General features: G+C 51.0%; 1 protein-coding gene across 1 annotated transcript; it reads right to left on the bottom strand.

Moving 5' to 3' along the window:
* Positions 1 to 437: 437 nt before the first annotated feature.
* On the bottom strand, positions 438 to 14966 carry SLC3A2 (solute carrier family 3 (amino acid transporter heavy chain), member 2). Its single transcript, XM_015416847.1, has 10 exons — positions 14759 to 14966; positions 13555 to 14013; positions 9213 to 9386; positions 8993 to 9093; positions 7441 to 7512; positions 7131 to 7195; positions 5067 to 5256; positions 4616 to 4741; positions 2265 to 2390; positions 438 to 1409 (listed from the first exon to the last, which is right to left on the bottom strand). The coding sequence occupies exons 2-10, from the start codon at positions 14003 to 14005 to the stop codon at positions 1062 to 1064; spliced, it is 1653 nt and encodes a 550-aa protein (XP_015272333.1). The 5' UTR covers positions 14006 to 14013; positions 14759 to 14966; the 3' UTR covers positions 438 to 1061.
* Between the last annotated feature and the right edge of the window lie 2795 nt (positions 14967 to 17761).

The following is a 17761-nucleotide window of genomic DNA, read 5'->3' as shown; positions in this document are numbered from 1 at the left end:
ATTTTCTCCCAAGAACCTAATCTGTGTCAGCTGGAGGTAAGCTGCAATTCTAGCTCTCCAGCCCCCACCTGGAGGTTGGCAACCCTAGCAAGGAATGAGGCAGGGTACCAAGCCCACCACACTCTTTAGGTAGTGCAGCAAGTCCCAGTGGGGCTTTTCTCCTTTTAATATGCAGAAACTTTCTGTCCTAGCACAGCTGGCATCCCTCCATTTGTTAAAAGAACCCAGATTCTCAAGGCTGCGCCAATTCTTTGCTTCGTCCCAAATTCCACACTGGTGCAGCAGGATCATAGAATACACACAGATCTGGTATCAGGCCAGAAAACAGTTCAGCCTTCCTTAGAGGCAGGTCTCCTCCATCACTCTCCAAATAACACTTCTTTCTAGACTTAAAAGTATCCTTCTATCTCCTATTTAGGAGATGCTAAGGAGGCAGCCCCAGGATCAAAACGGGGGAAGTACGAAGCCAGGAGAAGGCCTAAATTGTCTCAGTTTAGAAAAAAGACAACCAGAAACCAGAAATGCAGAGTTAAAAGTTTATTAATTTACTCCATGTCACCCTCCAACACTTTTGGGAAAAGGGTACACACACACACACACAGACAGAAGACTATTCCATAAAGTACACAGACCTTAAAGGGGAGAGGAGCTCGTGAACCGAATAAACACCAAGCTGCTATCATCACTCCTCCCCGGGTCAGGGACATGTGATACACACAAAAAATCACCAAGGAATTGATCCCCAGATGGTCTCCACTGACCTCCTGAACACCCTCTCTCTCTCTCTCTCTCTCTCAATCACACACACAGGCACACATCAGCAGTAGTATTATTTCAGAATGACACATTATGTTAAGAGAGCATCCCCCCCCCCTCACATATTAGCCATTCGAGGAATGTACAAAACAAATGGGCGGGGGGAGAGAAAAGACAGTTAAGTTCAGACAGACTGTTGCTGAAGCTGTATCCTTCTAAGGTCTCAAGACTGCCCCTCTAGGGATAATAAGCTTGAACCCTCTTCTGCTCCCCTCCCTCAGAAAAAGGAGGAGTCTGACGTCAAACTAGGCCACATAAGGGAAACTGAGTAACAACCCTTCCGAAGGATGCAAACTGAGCTCTGCCAAGCTGAGCTGCTGTTTCAGCTCCCGATGCGGGAGGGTGCTGAGCTCCGCCGTGGCCTCTGAGGGCAGCAGATGGTGTGTGAGGGAGACCGTGGTGGGTTTGGGATCGAAATTGAGCACCACCAGGTAGCGCCTGTTCTGATCCCACACACGTAGGTAAGCAAAGACACTTGGCGCTGAGGAGCCAGCCGGCCAGAAATCGCCATGGAGAAGGGAGCGCTCTTTCCCACGCAGCTCACTCAAGTCCCGGAAGAGCTTCAAGATGGAAGATTCATCCCCGCTCTGTGACTGTGGACAGAGAAATAAGCAAGAGGAAGGGGAGGGAGAAAAAGCCATTCAGGTAAATAGCTATTTCTAGAATATTCCACCAGAGCAGAACCCAATGCCGGGCAAAAGCAAAAAATGGCTCTCCAAGAGCAGGCAGGCAAGACTCCCCAAGAATGACCTTTGCTAATACGTCACGCCCTGCTTGCAAGATTCCCAGGGACCCTTGGCTGGCAGATGTCTAGACAAAACACATCTCTGGTTGGATTCCACATGCTAACTCTGAGGTGCAGAGAGCTCTTATCACGTCTTCTCCTTTCAGGTATCTCTTCGTCTAATAAATCCGGCAGGCCGCTACAGCCCAGCCTCTCCTTCACGTAAAAGAAGTGTCCGCTGCTTGCATTTTGGCACAGGACCACTATTTCCCGGTGTAATTTTTTCAACTGGCAAGAGCCTCACCTTGAGCAGTTACTCATTCAGAGATGCAACAGGCAGCCTCCCAACCCATGTGGCTCATTTTAATCCCAGCCTTCTGTAGAGGAGCTCAAGGCAGCATACATGGTTCTCCTTCCTCTATTTTATCTTCCCAACAACCCTGGGAGATGAATTCGGCCGAGAGAAAGGGACGAGTCCAAGATTACCTAGTGCATTTCATGGCAGGGTGGGAATTTTAACCCAGTCTTCCAAATATTGGTCAGCCTCCTTTGAGGGTAAGAGTTTTTGGGGGGCTTCTGGGATTGCTCTTTGCACACACACACTTCTTTCTTCACAAAGGCGGTTCCCAGCCCAAGCCATTTTAACCTCTCGTCTGCCTCCCCCTCTAATCTTAACAGCACAATCATCTCCCCTGCCCCCCCCCCACTCATCGCTCCAGCTCACCTGCACGGTGACATTGCTCTCTGCAGCACTCTGTTGTTGTTCTACGCCACTCAGTTGCGGATCTTTGGAGAACCCAAAGTTTATGGTATTGTCCCACCGCATGCGAACAACCGTGGACTCTGCGGGCTGGAAAGAAGAAACTGCCTGTTACTGTAGCACGTGATGAGCGAGCACAAATAAAGTCCCAGAACAAGCGAATCCCCCCACACCTCAAAGTAGCACACCATAGTAAGAAAAGTCACACACCCCAGACCAAAATCTAAGATACAGATTAAGTAACATTTGATCAGTTTGCTACTCAGATCTCATCCCATCCCATGATTTCTTGCAAAAACCGCTGAAATTTTACATTTTTGTAAGAAAGTGGGGAGGAGGGGAGGGAAGAAGGGAAGATGTAGGGCTCTTTGGTCATGTCTGGAAAATGATGCAACCAAGAGACAGTGCCCCTCTGGTGCTCTCCCCTCCTGCCCCCACACAAGGAGCTACCAAGAGCCCACTGACACAACGTTTCCTAGCAGCAGCCGGTACTCCAGTTATTAAAGTTTGCAACAGGCACAATGGCTTGCAGTTTTGCACTGTCTATGCTGCCCGAATTCAGGAGCTGGTGGGGTGAGCCCTGGAACCTCCTGACAAAGGGCTCTTCTGCCTTCTCATTTCCCTCAATTGTATGTTCTAATTGCTTTTGAGGTTTTTTCCCCCTTTTCCACATGTGTTTTGCTCCCTCTAGTGGTCGATTCAATATTATATCACTGTATGTCCCCCATACAGTGGAGCTGCGGTGGCTCAAGTGGTTAAGATGCTGAACTGCAGGCTGTGGAAGGTCAGTAGTTCAGCAGTTTGAGACCCGAGCTGCTGCATGACGGAGTGAGCTCCCATCTCTAGTTCCAACTCCTGCCAACCTAGCAGTTCGAAAGCAAGAAATTGCAAGTAGATAAATAGGGACCACTTCGGTGGGAAGGTAACAGTGTTCCGTGCGCCTTGGTGTTTAGTCATGCCGGCCACATGACCACGGAAACATCTTTGGACAGCGCTGGCTCTTCGGCTTTGAAACGGAGATGAGCACCGCAACCCTAGAGTCGGACTCGACTGGCTTTCGAGCAAGGGAACCTTTACCTTTATGTCCAGCATAAAAACCTCCAGTTTAAATCTGCAGGGGGATATGCCTGACATACAGTGATGTAATATTGGGTTGACCATTAGAGCGAGGGAAACACATGCACACAAAAAAGAAGAAATGGTATACATTTTTTTTTAAATATAATTTTTAAAGTCTTTCTTAAGTGGGTGCCCAATGATGCACATCTCTGGATTGGCTGGTGGTGGAAGCTCAGACCCTGTCTGGAAGCCAGCTGTGCTTTCTGGCCTAGAAGCAAGCATCCCCCAAACACCAGGCAGGGTTACCGCCAGCTGTGGCTACTTGAACATATGCCCTGCACATGGTCAGAGGCACTCTTGCTACACATCACAGAATCAAAGAATCACAGAGTTGGAAGGGGCCATACAGGCCATCTAGTCCAACCCCCTGCTCAATGCAGGATCAGCCTAGAGCACCCCTGACAAGTGTTTGTCCAGCTGCTGCTTAAAGACTGCCAGGGAGGGGGAGCTCACCTTCTTCCTAGGCAGCTGATCCCACTGTTGCACAACTCTTTTTACAGTAAGGTTTCCCCCAAGATCCAGCGGGTACCTCCCCACCCTTAATTTCAACCCTTTATTACGACTCCTGTCCTCTGCTGCCACCAGGAACAGCCCTCCTCTACTTAAACACAGCAATCCTTCTCCAGGGCCAAGCCTCTGCATTCAAAGAACGAAACGGGGCTTTTGTGCCTTTTCTCCGCGCAGAACGTGGCATGCCGAGAATCGCAGCTTTCATTTCAGAATGGCACGTTTGCGCTCCTCATGGCTTCGGCAGAAAGAAATAGGTGGGAGGTTCAGGAACGCCAGGCCAAAGCAAAACGACCCCTCGCCACCTTCCTGCACCTCAGCGTGGCCACCCCCAAGCCACCCTTAATTTCAACCCTTTATTACGACTCCTGTCCTCTGCTGCCACCAGGAACAGCCCTCCTCTAAGGGACAGCCTTTCAAATACTTAAACACAGCAATCCTTCTCCAGGGCCAAGCCTCTGCATTCAAAGAACGAAACGGGGCTTTTGTGCCTTTTCTCCGCGCAGAACGTGGCATGCCGAGAATCGCAGCTTTCATTTCAGAACGGCACGTTTGCGCTCCTCATGGCTTCAGCAGAAAGAAATAGGTGGGCGGTTCAGGTACGCCAGGCCAAAGCAAAACGGCCCCTCGCCACCTTCCTGCACCTCAGCGTGGCCACCCCCAAGCCCTTCTCTCATCATCCTGCTTACCTGTCCCGGCAAGTCCCGCAGCCCGATCTCATCGCCAAAGTCAGTGAAGGGGGTCCCCGGCAGGGTGTAGACCAGCATGTGGTAGAGGCGGAGAAGCTGTTCCCCCACAAGCCCAGCTCTTCCCACCTGCAAAACGACAGCCACAGAGTTAAAAACAAACAGGTGAAAAGGCAAGGGACAGGCAAGCAGATCGAGATTTCTGTCCGGGCCGGCAGCCTCAGGCAGCGCTGAAGGGCCCTCTGCTACTTGCCACCACCACCCCCACACACACACACCTGGGCAGCAGGGAGGATGGAGGAGGCAGGCAGTGGCGGCAGCTCCTCCCCCTCCCCATCTGCTGCGCGGAGGGCAGAGTCAGAAACAGGCAGCTGCTGCTCTTCTGTGACGAGGGAGGCGGGGATCGAATCCCATCCCACCACACTTGGACCCCCCCCCCAGGCCTGCGACTCACGCTCCAGCTGGGCCACTTCTCCCCGGCAGCCTGGATGTAGCGGTCGATCATGCGGGCAGACGTGTCGCCCTGCCCATCCTCCCCCAGGCCCAGCAGGTACTGGCTGGTCAGCAGGTCCACCGCCTCGGTCTCGTTGAGAAGGGAGAAGATGCTCTGGGGGTCCCGTTTGTAAGTCGCTGCGATCAGCACCCTGCAGGATTGAGAACACACGGCGGGTTGGTCGCGGGGCTGCAGGCTTCGTTCACGGCAGGAGGCAGTTCAGTGGTAAGCCTGGGTGGCGAGCAATGTTCCCTCTAAGCTGCAGAGTCTTGTGAGCAAAAATTCTATTTTGTGAGCTACTGACATTAAAGCTGTGAGTGATTTGACCATCTCATCCTTTGCTGTCCCCTTCTTCTTTGACCTTCAATCTTTCCCAGCATCAGGGTCTTCTCCAGTGAGTGCTCCCTTCTCATTTGGTGGCCAAAGTATTTGAGCTTCAGTTTCATTATCTGGCCTTCCAGGGAACAGTCAGGGTTGATTTCTTTTAGGATTGACTGATTTGATCTTCTTGCAGTCCAAGGGACTCTCAAGAGTCTTCTCCAGCACCATAGTTCAAAAGAACAAAACAAAGGCAGCATTATTGTGTCTGGTATGAGGGAAGGACTTCTGAGGCCAAGCTGCATGGTACACCCATTTACTTGTAATCTTTCAGCAATGATTCAGGATTGCTTTGTGAGGTTGGAATCCTGAGGAGAGGACTGGTAAGATGGAAGAGCTGCTTGATGTGCGTCATGTAACAACGAGAGAGCCAGTGTGGTGTGGTGTGGTGGTTAAGAGTGGCAGACTCTAATCTAGAGAACCGGGTTTGATCCTCCACTCCTCCTCCACATGCAGGCCAGCTGGGTGACCTTGGGTCAGTCACAGCTCTCTCAAGAGCAGTTTTCTCCAGAGCAGTTCTCAAGAGCCCCACCTACTTCACAGGGTGTCTGCTGTGGGGAGGGGAAGGAGATTGTAAGCTACTCTGAGACTCCAAGAGGAGGAGGAGGAGGTTGGACGGAGCCCTTCACTCGGAGTCTCAGAGTGGCTTACAATTTCCTTCCCTTCCACTCCCCAGAACAGACATCCTGTGAGGTAGGTGGGGCTGAGAGAGCTCTGAGAGAACTACTCGCGAGAGAACAGCCCTGAGAGAACTTGTGACTGACCCAAGGTCACCCAGCTGGTGGCATGTGAAGCAGTGGGGAATCAAACCCATGGGGTATAAATCCAACTCTTCTTTTTTTACCTGGAGGTGCCGGGGATTGAACCTGGGACCTTCCACATGCCAAGCAAGTGCTCTACCACTGAACTACAGCCCCTCCCCACTGTACAGCTGGGAAAAACACCCAAGACCCCAGAGAGCCACTGCCCCTGAGCTCGAAGGAACAGTAATCCCTCAAAGGCAATTTTATACCTTCCGCTTACAAGCACAACAGACAGGAGGGCTGATTCACGTGATAGAGACTTCTCAGCTTCCATGAGGTCTTTGCGTCACACATGTGCAGAAAGCTCTTGTCACCTATGTGGGGCCACCCCTTACCATCTCCACGAAGTAAAACGGCCCGGGGGTGCTGGTGTTTGTGGAGCATAGAGCAGTTTCTCAAGCTTGTTTCGATTCGTATAAAGGACGGGGGATGAGGGTGGAGACGAAGCCCCTTCTCCACACACGCCATGCCCAGAATGTGGCCCTCATGACTTGGGAGATATGGAACCCCTGGTGAGTGCTTGATACAAAATCCTGGCAGCGCCCACAAGGTCTTTGCGACCTTTGAATGTTCCCAAAAAGTCTGCCCCGGAGGTACGTTCGAGTCCTGTAGCCCGTTAGAGACCAACAAGATCTTCAGGGCGTAAGCTTTCAGAAGCCAAGGGTTTCTTCATCAGGTCAGGAATCTGACCAAGGGAGCTCTGAGTCTCGACAGCTTCTGTCCTGAACCTCTTGTTGGTCTCAAAGGAGCGACTGGGCCCAAATCTAACTCTTCCCCTGCAGACCAAAACAGCCACCCTCTGAAACTGCCCAGGAGGTGGAATGTCACGGGATGGGTAGACTACCTGGAATGGTCATCAACGGTGTATTTCTCAGTCAGATTCTTCCACTCAGTCAAGAGTTGGGTCTCCTGTGGAAGACATAGGAGGGATCCAGAGCTCAGGAAAACTCATGGACCCCATGTCACCACCACCTCCAATATCCACCCCCCACCCCCACCCCACCAAAAGGACAACCACCAACATGTGCAACAAAATAAGTTTGCTTCTGGGTGTTTACGGGCTTCACCACGGCCACCCCCAAGCCCATGAAGGACCCTCAAGGGAAAAGAGACCCAGAAGCCGGCCTGTGCCTGAAGCGGGCTCACCCACGTACATTGAGTACATGCTCGACGCTTCTGATCTGGATCCCGGACACACCTTCCTTCAGCCAGAAGTCTATCGCCGCCTAGAAGTAAAGAGGATAAAAACAGGACCGTGCAAGACGTTAGTCCACAAAGTGCCACCAGGGTTCCTGATTCCAGGCATACAGCGGGGACCGTTCCCTATCAGCTGCAACGTGATCCTTTGGCAAATTATTTTTAGAAACTGTCAGAAATCAAGGCCAGCGTCAGCATACCCTCAGGGTGGGCAGCTGCCAGGGCTGGGGAAGGGGAATGTGGGTGGTGTGCAGAGGTGGCACCTCTGGTGGTAATGGCAGCAGCATCCCCAGCTGCATACACTGGCCGGTGCTGCCCGGCAAAGGGTGTATGGGTGGTGCAGGCAACGGAGCGTGGGAGGTGGAAGCATGAGCAAGTGGGAGAAGGATAAACAGGCAGGGGGGAGCATGCAGATGTGGGGGTGAAAGGGGGCCCTGGTGGTGGGAGGCAGTGGCCCCTTGGGCCCAGGGCCCACCAAAACCTGGAACTGGCCCTGTTAGAAATAATGAATGCTGGTGCATTACAGGGAATAGCGCCAGCTCAGAACCAGAGGATTCCTGATTCCAATCTCATGTAGCCTGTGAATCGCATCGCATGGCCTCTGGCAAGACAATCTCAGCCAGCCTCACGTAGCCCACTGAGTTGTTGTGAGGACAGAGTCAGGGGTGCGATCAAAGACCACATTTATGCACCATCTGCGCATTTGTTGGAAGAGTGATGGCAGATTAGATAGATAGATAGATAGATAGATAGATAGATAGATAGATAGATAGATAGATAGATAGATAGATAGATAGAAACAGCATTTTAATTTTATTTTCCATATTTAAGAAACAGATTTCTATTTAATAGATTATGGAGCTGCTATTTCTCGTTGGGAGACAATCACTTTCAACTGCCTTCGTCCATTTAGATGTTTATACCTTGCTTTCCTCCCCTACAGGGACCCAAAGTTCCTCCATTTTACTCTCATAACAAGAATCTTGCAAGGCTGGGTGACCTTGGGCCAGTCACACGCTTTTAGCCAAACCTGCCTCGCAGGGATGTTGTGAGGATAAAACAAAAGAGAGGAGAACAACGGAAGCCACTTTGGGTCCCCACTAGGGAGAACAGTGGGATATAGATAAAGTAAATAGATATGAAGAAAGGTAGGTTAGGTGGACAGAGAAGGGGGGGGGACTAGCTGCAGGGTTACTCCAGGGCCTCTCATGGCAAAGTGGAGATTTAAACCTGGGTCTCCCAGATCCTAGTACAACACGCCAACAGTCTAACCACTACACCACACACTCTTTAAGTTACACACTGAGTTTGCCGCTTTTGGCATAGATGGATTTATTCCCCCCTGTGCTTATAGTTTTAGCAGCCATCTGAGGCACAGAAATTGAATCAGGTGCTGACACAATAGTGGGGGTGGACTTGGGTAGCCACTGAAGAGAGAGGAGATCTTGCTGACATCCATTCTAAATTGTTTCCCCTCTTTTGCAAAGCCTCCCCCCCCCCCCGACTCACCTTCATTTTGTCCTGGAAGTCACTGCTGGTAAGGATCTCAGGACTGAACCAAGGGGATGGACTTTTGTAGTTGGGTGTCAGGTCCAAGATGACTTTGAGGCCTGGAAAAGAGGCGAAGCACAGCCCACGTCAGAACGTTGCCTCCAGGGAGCGCTGCCGAATCTCCTCAGCAGCCCATTGCAAAGAGGAGACTCCCCCCGCCCCCGCCATGGATCCTTACCCTTTTTCTTCGCAGCCTGAAGCACCTCCTGGAACTCCGCCGCTGTGCCGAATTTCTGGTCGATGGCTTGGAGGTTCGTCCCGGCCAGATCATCTTTGGAGTTGACGTGAAGAGGCCCGATCACCACCCCTTTCACCTTGAGAGAGTTTAAATAATCCATCCGCTGCTTCAGGCCTGCAGGGGCAAGTGAGAGGGAGAAAATTAAAAAAGGGGGTCATGTCAGGCTGCTCATACAGTTAGGCCCTTCTGTCAGTTCTAGAGGCTACGATGGAGGCCTAGGATCCAGGATCAAAACCCAAATCCACTGTCAGTAACTGACTGCATAGCCTCATCCCTATCTCTAACCGTGGAATGCGTAGCAGCTTAGTTTGCAAGACGTACTGGGCAAGTGAACAGGACAGAGACTGTAAATTAGAAGTGCTGCTTGAATGAGAAGATGAATGGTTCTGTGTCTTCCTCTTTGAAGAGATATCAAGATGGGTAGCCGTTAGTCAGTCTAAAGCAGCAGAAAAGAGTACAGTAGCACCTTAAAGATTAACTAATTCCTGACAATCTCCAAGAGAAATGGATGCTCCTCTTAGAAGTGTCAGCAGCACATAAAATCGACACTTCCCTGTTTGCTCTACATAAACATCAGGATTTGCTTTCTTATTTTTAACTGTTATTTTAAATTAAAAAAAAGATTAACTAAATTTGTGGCAGGGTATAAGCTTTCATGAGTCACTGCTCACTTCTTTAGATACCAGTGACTCACAAAAGCTTCTATCCTGCCACAAATTTTGTTAGTCTTGAAGGTGCTACTGGACTCTTCCTCTTTTCAAAATCAGGCCAATTCTGTTTGCACAGGAGGAGAGCACAGCTTCTTGCAGTACACCAAGCTTTCCCACTACTGGGCCTTCCTTCCCCGCTCTCCCAGCATCCTTGCTTATCAATTATTATTCAGCTGGGTTGCCATGAGGGTTGTCAACCTTCAGGAGGGGCCTGGAGATCCCCTGGAATTAGCGTTGATTTCCAGGCGACAGAAATCAGGTCCCCCGGAGAAAATGGCTGCTTTGCAGGGTGGACTCCATGGCATTATATCCCCCTGACACCCCTCCCCCCCTTCCTATCCATGATCCACCCCAGAGTTGGCAACCATAGTTTTCACCCAACAAAAGCCTTTTCAGGGAAATCCACATGCATTTGAATATGAATATGAATAAAATCAATATATTTGTTGAAAGGCTACTTTGGCTTTAAGAGTGCTTAGATGTCATTGCACGTGCTATGCCCCCTGCTCTCTCACACCAGAAACATCCCCTTCTCTTCAATAAGTTTCTGTCTGAGTTCTCTCAGCCCCACCCACCTCATAGGGTGCCTGTTGTGGGGAGGGGAAGGGAAAGGAGTTTGTAAGCCGCTCTGAGACTCCGAGTGAAGGGCGGGGTATAAATCCAATCTCTTCCTCTTCTTCATTTGAATATGAATAAAATCAATATATTTTTTTGAAAGGCTACTTTGGTTTTAAGAGTGCTTAGATGTCATTGCAGGGGCTATGCCCCCTGCTCTCTGACACCAGAAACATCCCCTTCTCTTCAATATGGGACGGAATGCCTCTTCTACGATCATGCCTGCGCATGTAACTGAAAGCATCATCCAAGAAGGCGCATTCTTTCTCTCTCACACACACAGAGGAGGGAATGCGCCCTCCAGTATTATGTCTACATGCGGGTATTCTCTAAAAAGAAGCATTCCGTCTATGAGGAATGCCTCTGTTTAGAGACACGGTTCCAACTCAGTTGGAAGACAGGCTATAATTTATTTAATTATTAATTAAATTTGTATCCCGCCCTTCCAACATGGGCTCAGGGCGGCGAACATAGAGGCAAATGTCATACATAAAACAATAAAACAATAAACAATCATTACCTATAAAAAGTCGCTGCTCAACAGACCATATCAATTCCATAATAAAATGCCAGTAACAATAACACACTCCGAGTAAACACGATTGTCTCTGCTCAATTGATGTTACACTATAACTGTCATCCCCATACCAGGGCCAGTGCGCCTCATGATGTTAATACAGTGGTGGTACAATGGCGGTGGCAGCCCCTACTCGAAAGCCTGGCGGAAGAGCTCCATCTTACAGGCCCTGCGGAACTGCATGAGGTCCCGCAGGGCCCTGATCTCCTCCGGGAGCTCGTTCCACCAGGCCCATCCAGGTGGCACTTTAATACATAATGCGGCCCATATATTATTATAGCACAAGCCATCTTAAGAGAGGCATTTCTCTCTTGTAGGATGCAAAGGTCTGTATTCTTGGTGCTTGGGGGGCAAGAGTGGGAGGGCTTCTGGAGTTCTGGGGCCTGCTGGTGGACCTCCTGATGGCACCTGGTATTTTTGGACACTGTGTGACACAGACTGCTGGCTGGACTGGATGGGCCATTGGCCTGATCCAACATGGCTTCTCTTACGTTCTTTTTTTAAAAAAATATTTTTATTTTACCATTTAAGGGGATACAAAATGAAAAAGGACAAAGGGAGCTTCCCTTTGGTTCTTAATGGAGCCAGTTCTAGAGTTGCCAGGTACCTCCTGGCTAGGGTTGCCAATCCCCAGTTGGGGGCAAGGGATACCCTAGTTTGGAGCCCCTCCCCCCACTGCAGGGCTGTCAGAATATGGAAGGATGGCTGCTGGGCACTCCATTATACTCTATGGAGACCGGTCCTCATAGGGTATAATGGAGACTCGATTCATGGGTATCTGGGGCTGGGGGCTGTTTTGTGAGGTAAAGGTACCAAATTCGGTGCCTCTCCTGGGGGGAAAAACCTCAAGTTTCAAAAAGATTGGACCAGGAGGTCCAATTCTATGAGCCCCCAAAGAAGGTGCCTCCAATGGAGGGAAAGCATTTTAAAGGAATGCTTTTAAAAGGAATGCTTCAATGCGATGGCCAGAATTCCCTTCCGGCTTGTTGGCCTCACCTGGCAACCCTGGTGAGATCATAAAAGTGATGTCGCATCCTGGCTCCACCCCCAAAGTCCTCAGATATTTCCTGAGCCGGACCTGGCAACCCTACTCCTGGCCGCCAACAGGCGGTGGACAGAATAGGGCTGCCAGTTCCAGGTTGGCCAGGACAATAATGCACCATTTATTTTAGTCCCACTTCTTGTTTTAGAGTCCCCTTCCCTGACCCAGGTTTGGGGGAACGACCGAACCTTCCTGTTTTTCACTTCCAGGAGGCCAGGCCCTTAACAGCCCAGAGAAGGCACGGTTACGGCCTTTACAATACCAGGAAGTCCACTGGACGTCATGCCCTGTGATTAGAAATCCTCCCAAGTGTCTCAGCCTAAATGTAGCTGTCGAAAAAAACCCTTGGTCAGGGCACACTTTTAATGCGAGAGGATGTGAAAAGCAGCAACCCACACAAATCCGGCCCCCTCACCACGTGGGGAATGGGGGAGGAAGGAGGGAAAAAGGGAGGGGTAGGACAGGCAGATCAAAGTGCAAGAGAGGAAGGAACAGCGGAAGCGTTTACCCAGCATCCTCGGAGCTGAGTCAGCTTTCAGCTGACGTCAAGGACTGATGAAACAAAGGCCGGCCCTTGCACTGAGAAGGAAGAGAGAGCTGGCTGGAACCGGCTGGTTACCCGGTGTGGGGAAAGTGTGTCTGGCAGCAGTCCCTTTGCACCAGTTGGGGAGGGGGGAGCGACAGAGGAGGCAGGCAGCTGCTGATCACATGGACCCAAAGCACTGCTGAGCACAGGAGAAAAAGAGCCAAGGGACAGGGAAGGGGCTGCCCCTGAGCTGGCTCACAGGCCGTGCTGTACCCATAAACCCTTTCCTTTCCAGATCGCCTGGGGCCTATTTTAAAAATGGGAGGGGGAGGGAATCTGAGGAGGCAAGCAGTCCCATCTCTAAGGCAGCAACTCAAGTTTTGCTCAGAGCAGATCAGCCGCTTCTCACAAACCAAGGTGAGACACACACACACACACACACACACACACACACACACCCAGTTCAAGGCGAGCGGCAACACCGGCCAGGGAGATTCTCGAGTTACAATTTGGGGGGGAGGGGCAAAAGACAGAAGGGAGCAGAGACTCTGCGTTAATGAACCCAAAAGAGAAAGGGTGTATGGCATTATATCCACTGGAATTTTTTACCACTCCGGGGAATGGAAAAAGTTCCGGTTAGGAAGAAGTCAGGAATCCCATTTGCCACTTCGGGGAAGGGCCGTAGAGCCTAGTGGTTAACCCAGAGAGAGAAAATCTGGGATTGAGTGCCAGCCCCGGGAGCGGAGACCCCTGGGCTGGGTCACTGGCTCACCCAGCCCTCCATCTGCCCCCCGCCCGGGGAGGGGGCTCACCTGCCAGGTCCCCCTCGCCGTCCTCGTTGGAGTCTTGGAACCTCTCGGTGGGCTGGATGCGGTAGATGCCCCCCTTCTGCCACCACCTCTGCTGGGGCAGGTCCTTGCAGCGCGGGGCCTGGACGATGATGACGATGGCCCCCGCCAGCATGCCCAGCCAGCCCAGCCAGAAGAGGATCAGGAGCAGCCAGCGGGTGCGCACCCAGGCGGGGGTGCCGGCCACCTGCAGCAGCTCCTCCTTGGACAGCCCGGTGAACTTGGCCGCCAGCTCGCCCTCCTCCTCCTCCTCGGCCACCTTCACCTTCACCACCCCGTTCTTCTCGCCCAGGCTGCCGGGGGAGCCGGCCAGCGGCGGGGAGGCGTTCATGGGTTGCTTCTCGGTGTCCAGGTCGCTCAGCTCCACGTCCTTCAGGTCCAGTTCGGTGTCCTGAGTTACGCCACGGGAACTCATGATGCCGCCTGGGAGAAAAAACGGTACAGGACGTTGCCCAGAGTCTGAGACAGAAAGAGGCAGATGGGGACAGTCTATGTATCCAGTTGGCACTGAAGACAGATATGCCTTTCCTCTGTGCCCCCTGCCAGGCCTTACTTTAACAGAATACCTTGAGATTAATGCCAGGAACGATTGCTAAGAGTGCCCTGAAACCTTTTTTCCCTGGCCACTCAGTAACCACAAGCAGGCTCAACAATCCAAAGCCAAAGGGACACGGTTTAAGCCCCAGACCTCAGTGGGGTATAATGCCACAGACTCCACCCTCCAAGGCAGCCATTTTCTTCACCAGAATTGATCTCTGTAGTCTGGAGATCAGCTGTAATTTCGGGGGATCTCCAGGCTCCACCTGGAGGCTGGCAACCCTACAAGTAGAGTCTCTCATTTTTTAAAAAAAAAGTCAAACATTCTAGTTCACAGGGGCACAGCCAGTCATTTTAACACCCCCCTCTTTCCAAATCAAGAGCAAAACTGCTTCCTGCATGCAAAACTACCCTGACTGGGGACCAACCCCACACTACCAGTACCTACACCGCTTCGCGAGAATTAATCCCCGCGTCCTCAACTCACACGTTACGCAAAACCCGCGTTCAGCCTGGAAACCAGGCAGAACAGGGGAAGGAGACAGTTTTCTCTAGGTAATACGCGACCCTACCCCAGGGATCACATTCCACCCACATCGAAGTCTGGAACCCCTTTTTTTTACCCTCTTACCCTCTTTCCTTAACGCTCTTCGGTGCGAATCGAGTAGAGGGGCAGTTTACTCAGAATGCAAACGGCGCGTGTGAAACAGAAAGGGGGGGGGTCCCCACGTGTATCCACAGCGCCGCGTTGTCTTCAGTCAGTACCTAGTACGATCCGGCACGGCGCTCCGCTCGCTTCGATTCACTTGTAATCCGGTTCGAGCCGATTTGAGCAGAGCTCGCCGGCCGGCAGTTCATGTAGGGCAGCTTTCTCCGCCCCTCTCCGCCCCCCGGCTCCGTTCGGCGCCCGGCTTAAGGTGGAACAGGCCGTATTACCTCGCCTCACCCTGCTGGGTGCTGAATTTGTACCGAGCATAAAAAAAAAAAAAAAAAAAAGCGGGGGGAGGGGGGGAAACAGTGCCTTTCTTGACCGGACTACAAATCCATCTGATCCGTTTTCTTCACCAGGAAACTCGGAAGTAGGAGTTAGAGATGAGAACCCTCCCTCGATTGTTCCCGGAATTTGGTATTCGAGGTAGACTGCCTCTGTACATGAAGGATCTAGCTTTCATAGCTGATGAAAACCCCTACGGATTTTACTGGATCGGCCACTGTTTTCAACAGCAAACATCCTGGCACCCCTGGAGCACGACGCCAGGAAGGTGTTGGCCTTCCTCTTTTGTTCCATTTGCCACTATCTAGTGGTCAGAGGTAGACTGCTTCTGGACATAGAGGCTCCTTAGCAGTTAACAGACACGAGTATGGATCTGTCTATTCTTTTTCCAAATCAGGAGTAGTTACACAACCCCTGCTTGTAGCAATGAGTTCCATAAGTTAAGGATACTTATTATGAAGTTCTCCTCCACCCACAAATTCCCCTGAGGTGGAAGGAGATATTTTGGTGCCAGAGGCAGAAAACCCAAATGGCAATATCGAGGGGCACGATCCAGAGCTTTCTGATCTCCAGTGGATAAAACACATTTCATCAAAGCCTGCCAACCTCCAGGTGGGGCCTGGGTAGCAATGAGTTCCATAAGTTAAGGATACTTATTATGAAGTTCTCCTCCACCCACAAATTCCCCTGAGATGGAAGGAGATATTTTGGTGCCAGAGGCCGCAGAAAACCCAAATGGCAATATCGAGGGGCACGATCCAGAGCTTTCTGATCTCCAGTGGATAAAACACATTTCGTCATAGGGCTGCCAACCTCCAGGTGGGGCCTGGAGATCTGTAATGACAATGGAATTCCAGACTGTAGAGACCAGTTCCCCCCCTGAGAGAACGAAGGATGACCTCTATAGCATTATACCTTGCAGAGCTCCTTCCTCTCACCAAACCAGGCCATCCTCAAGCCCCACCCCCCAAATCTCCTGGAATTTCCCAGCCTGGAGCTGGCAACCCTATGAGGACGCTTATCTTAATGATCGTGCTGTTGTTATGTTGCTCAGCATACAAGCTGTTGGGCAGCCAGGTTTTAATTTTCCTAGTATGAAACAAAAACTAGGCCAGTCCTGCCACCACGAATTAACTTTCCTGGTTTGCTGCCACCAAGTTCTCTAGTGAAAGAGACCGGAGAAGAAGCTCCTTTGTTCTCACCATTTGCAGTTTCATAATCCTCTCTTCCTTCATATAGTATGCCTTATTGTAATTATTTTTATCCTTTCCCCAAAAAAGATATATCAGGAAAAAACTAAGCACGAGGAATAAAATTACAGACATCTGAACATCCAGCCCTCCCCCAACCAACCAAAACCAACAAAGCCTAACAGACCAAACTTAAATGCAAAAATCCAGGTACAACACCTGGCGTGCCACTAATGAAGCCACCCAACAGAATACTTGGGGAGGAAACTACTCACATGAATACACAAACGTGCCTTATGCTGAATTAGACCATTGGTCCATCTATTTGTTTGTTTGTTTGTTTGTTTATTCGTTTTATTTGATTTATAGCCCTCCCTCCCCTATACACAGAGCTCAGAGTGGGGAACAACACTTCTAAATATACAACATACACAATCAAGTTAAAACAATTAAAACACCTTAAACAATACAATAAAAGTTCACAGATGGCGCATAAAACATACCTCAGTTTTTGTCCTTACCCTTTGCAGGGGGAGGGAAGGAAGAGGCTAACTGGAGACTGCTGCTGCCCTCAACCAGAGCCCTCAACCAAGGTCACTGTTGTCTCCTTAGACTGACAGAGGGTCTCAGGCAGAGGTCTTCCACATCACCTACTGATCCATCTTTTATTTCAAATAATGGAGATGCCAGGGATTGAACCTGGGACCTTCTGCATGCCAAACAGATGCTCTACCATTGAGCCACAGCCCCTTCACTACGTGGCACCAAAAGCCCTCCCCCACATCTTTGATTACCACAGGTGGGAGACCTCACCAATCAGGAAGACTCAGGGTTGCCAACTTCTGGTTGGGAAATTCCTCGAAATCTGGGGGTTGGGACCAGGGTTCCCTCTAAGCTGAGTTAGTGTGAGCTAGCTCACTGTTTTTGAGCCTCCAGCTCACACATTTTTGTCTCCGCTCAGGAAGGATGGCTCCAGAGCAAACTAATCTATGCAATAGCCAAATTGCTCGCACACAGCTTTAATGCCAGTAGCTCACAAAGTAGAATTTTTGCTCACAAGACTCCACAGCTTAGAGGGAACATTGGTTGGGACCTAGTGGTGGCTGGAGATCTCCCAATATCACGACTGATCTCCAGGCCACAGACATCAGTTCACCTTAGGGTTGCCAAACCTTTTTTTTCCGGCAGCAGGGGGCTCCCGGTTGGCATCCCGGGCGCGTGCCATTTTCTCTGTTTTCCCCTCAAATGGCTGTGGCCCCACCCCCAGCGTGCCCGGCGTCATCAGGTCACATCCGGGTGACGTGGACGCGGGGGTGGGGTTTCCCCCGGGGCCCGATTCCACGGGGGCGGAAATCGGAAATCGGGCCTCCAAAGCGGGGGGGGGGAATCCGCCCCCCGGGGGGATTTGGCAGCCCTAGTTCACCTGGAGAAAATGGCTGCCTTTGGCAGT

The sequence above is a fragment of the Gekko japonicus genome, unplaced genomic scaffold (genome assembly GCF_001447785.1).
Source record: "Gekko japonicus isolate JY-2015 unplaced genomic scaffold, Gekko_japonicus_V1.1 scaffold248, whole genome shotgun sequence".
NCBI lineage: Eukaryota > Metazoa > Chordata > Lepidosauria > Squamata > Gekkonidae > Gekko > Gekko japonicus.
Note: the sequence above shows the minus strand (reverse complement) of the source record. Positions and strands in the feature narration are given on the sequence as shown.

Bases quoted from the DNA above. Each gene is read 5' to 3' on its own strand.
- SLC3A2 (XM_015416847.1), bottom strand. From the start codon at position 14,005: ATGAGTTCCCGTGGCGTAACTCAGGACACCGAACTGGACCTGAAGGAC. The intron at 9,387-13,554 runs GTGAGCCCCCTC...TTGCCCCTGCAG, and splicing joins CGGCGAGGGGGACCTGGCAG to GCCTGAAGCAGCGGATGGAT. The intron at 7,513-8,992 runs GTGAGTCGGGGG...CTTTACTTCTAG, and splicing joins ACTTCCAGGACAAAATGAAG to GCGGCGATAGACTTCTGGCT.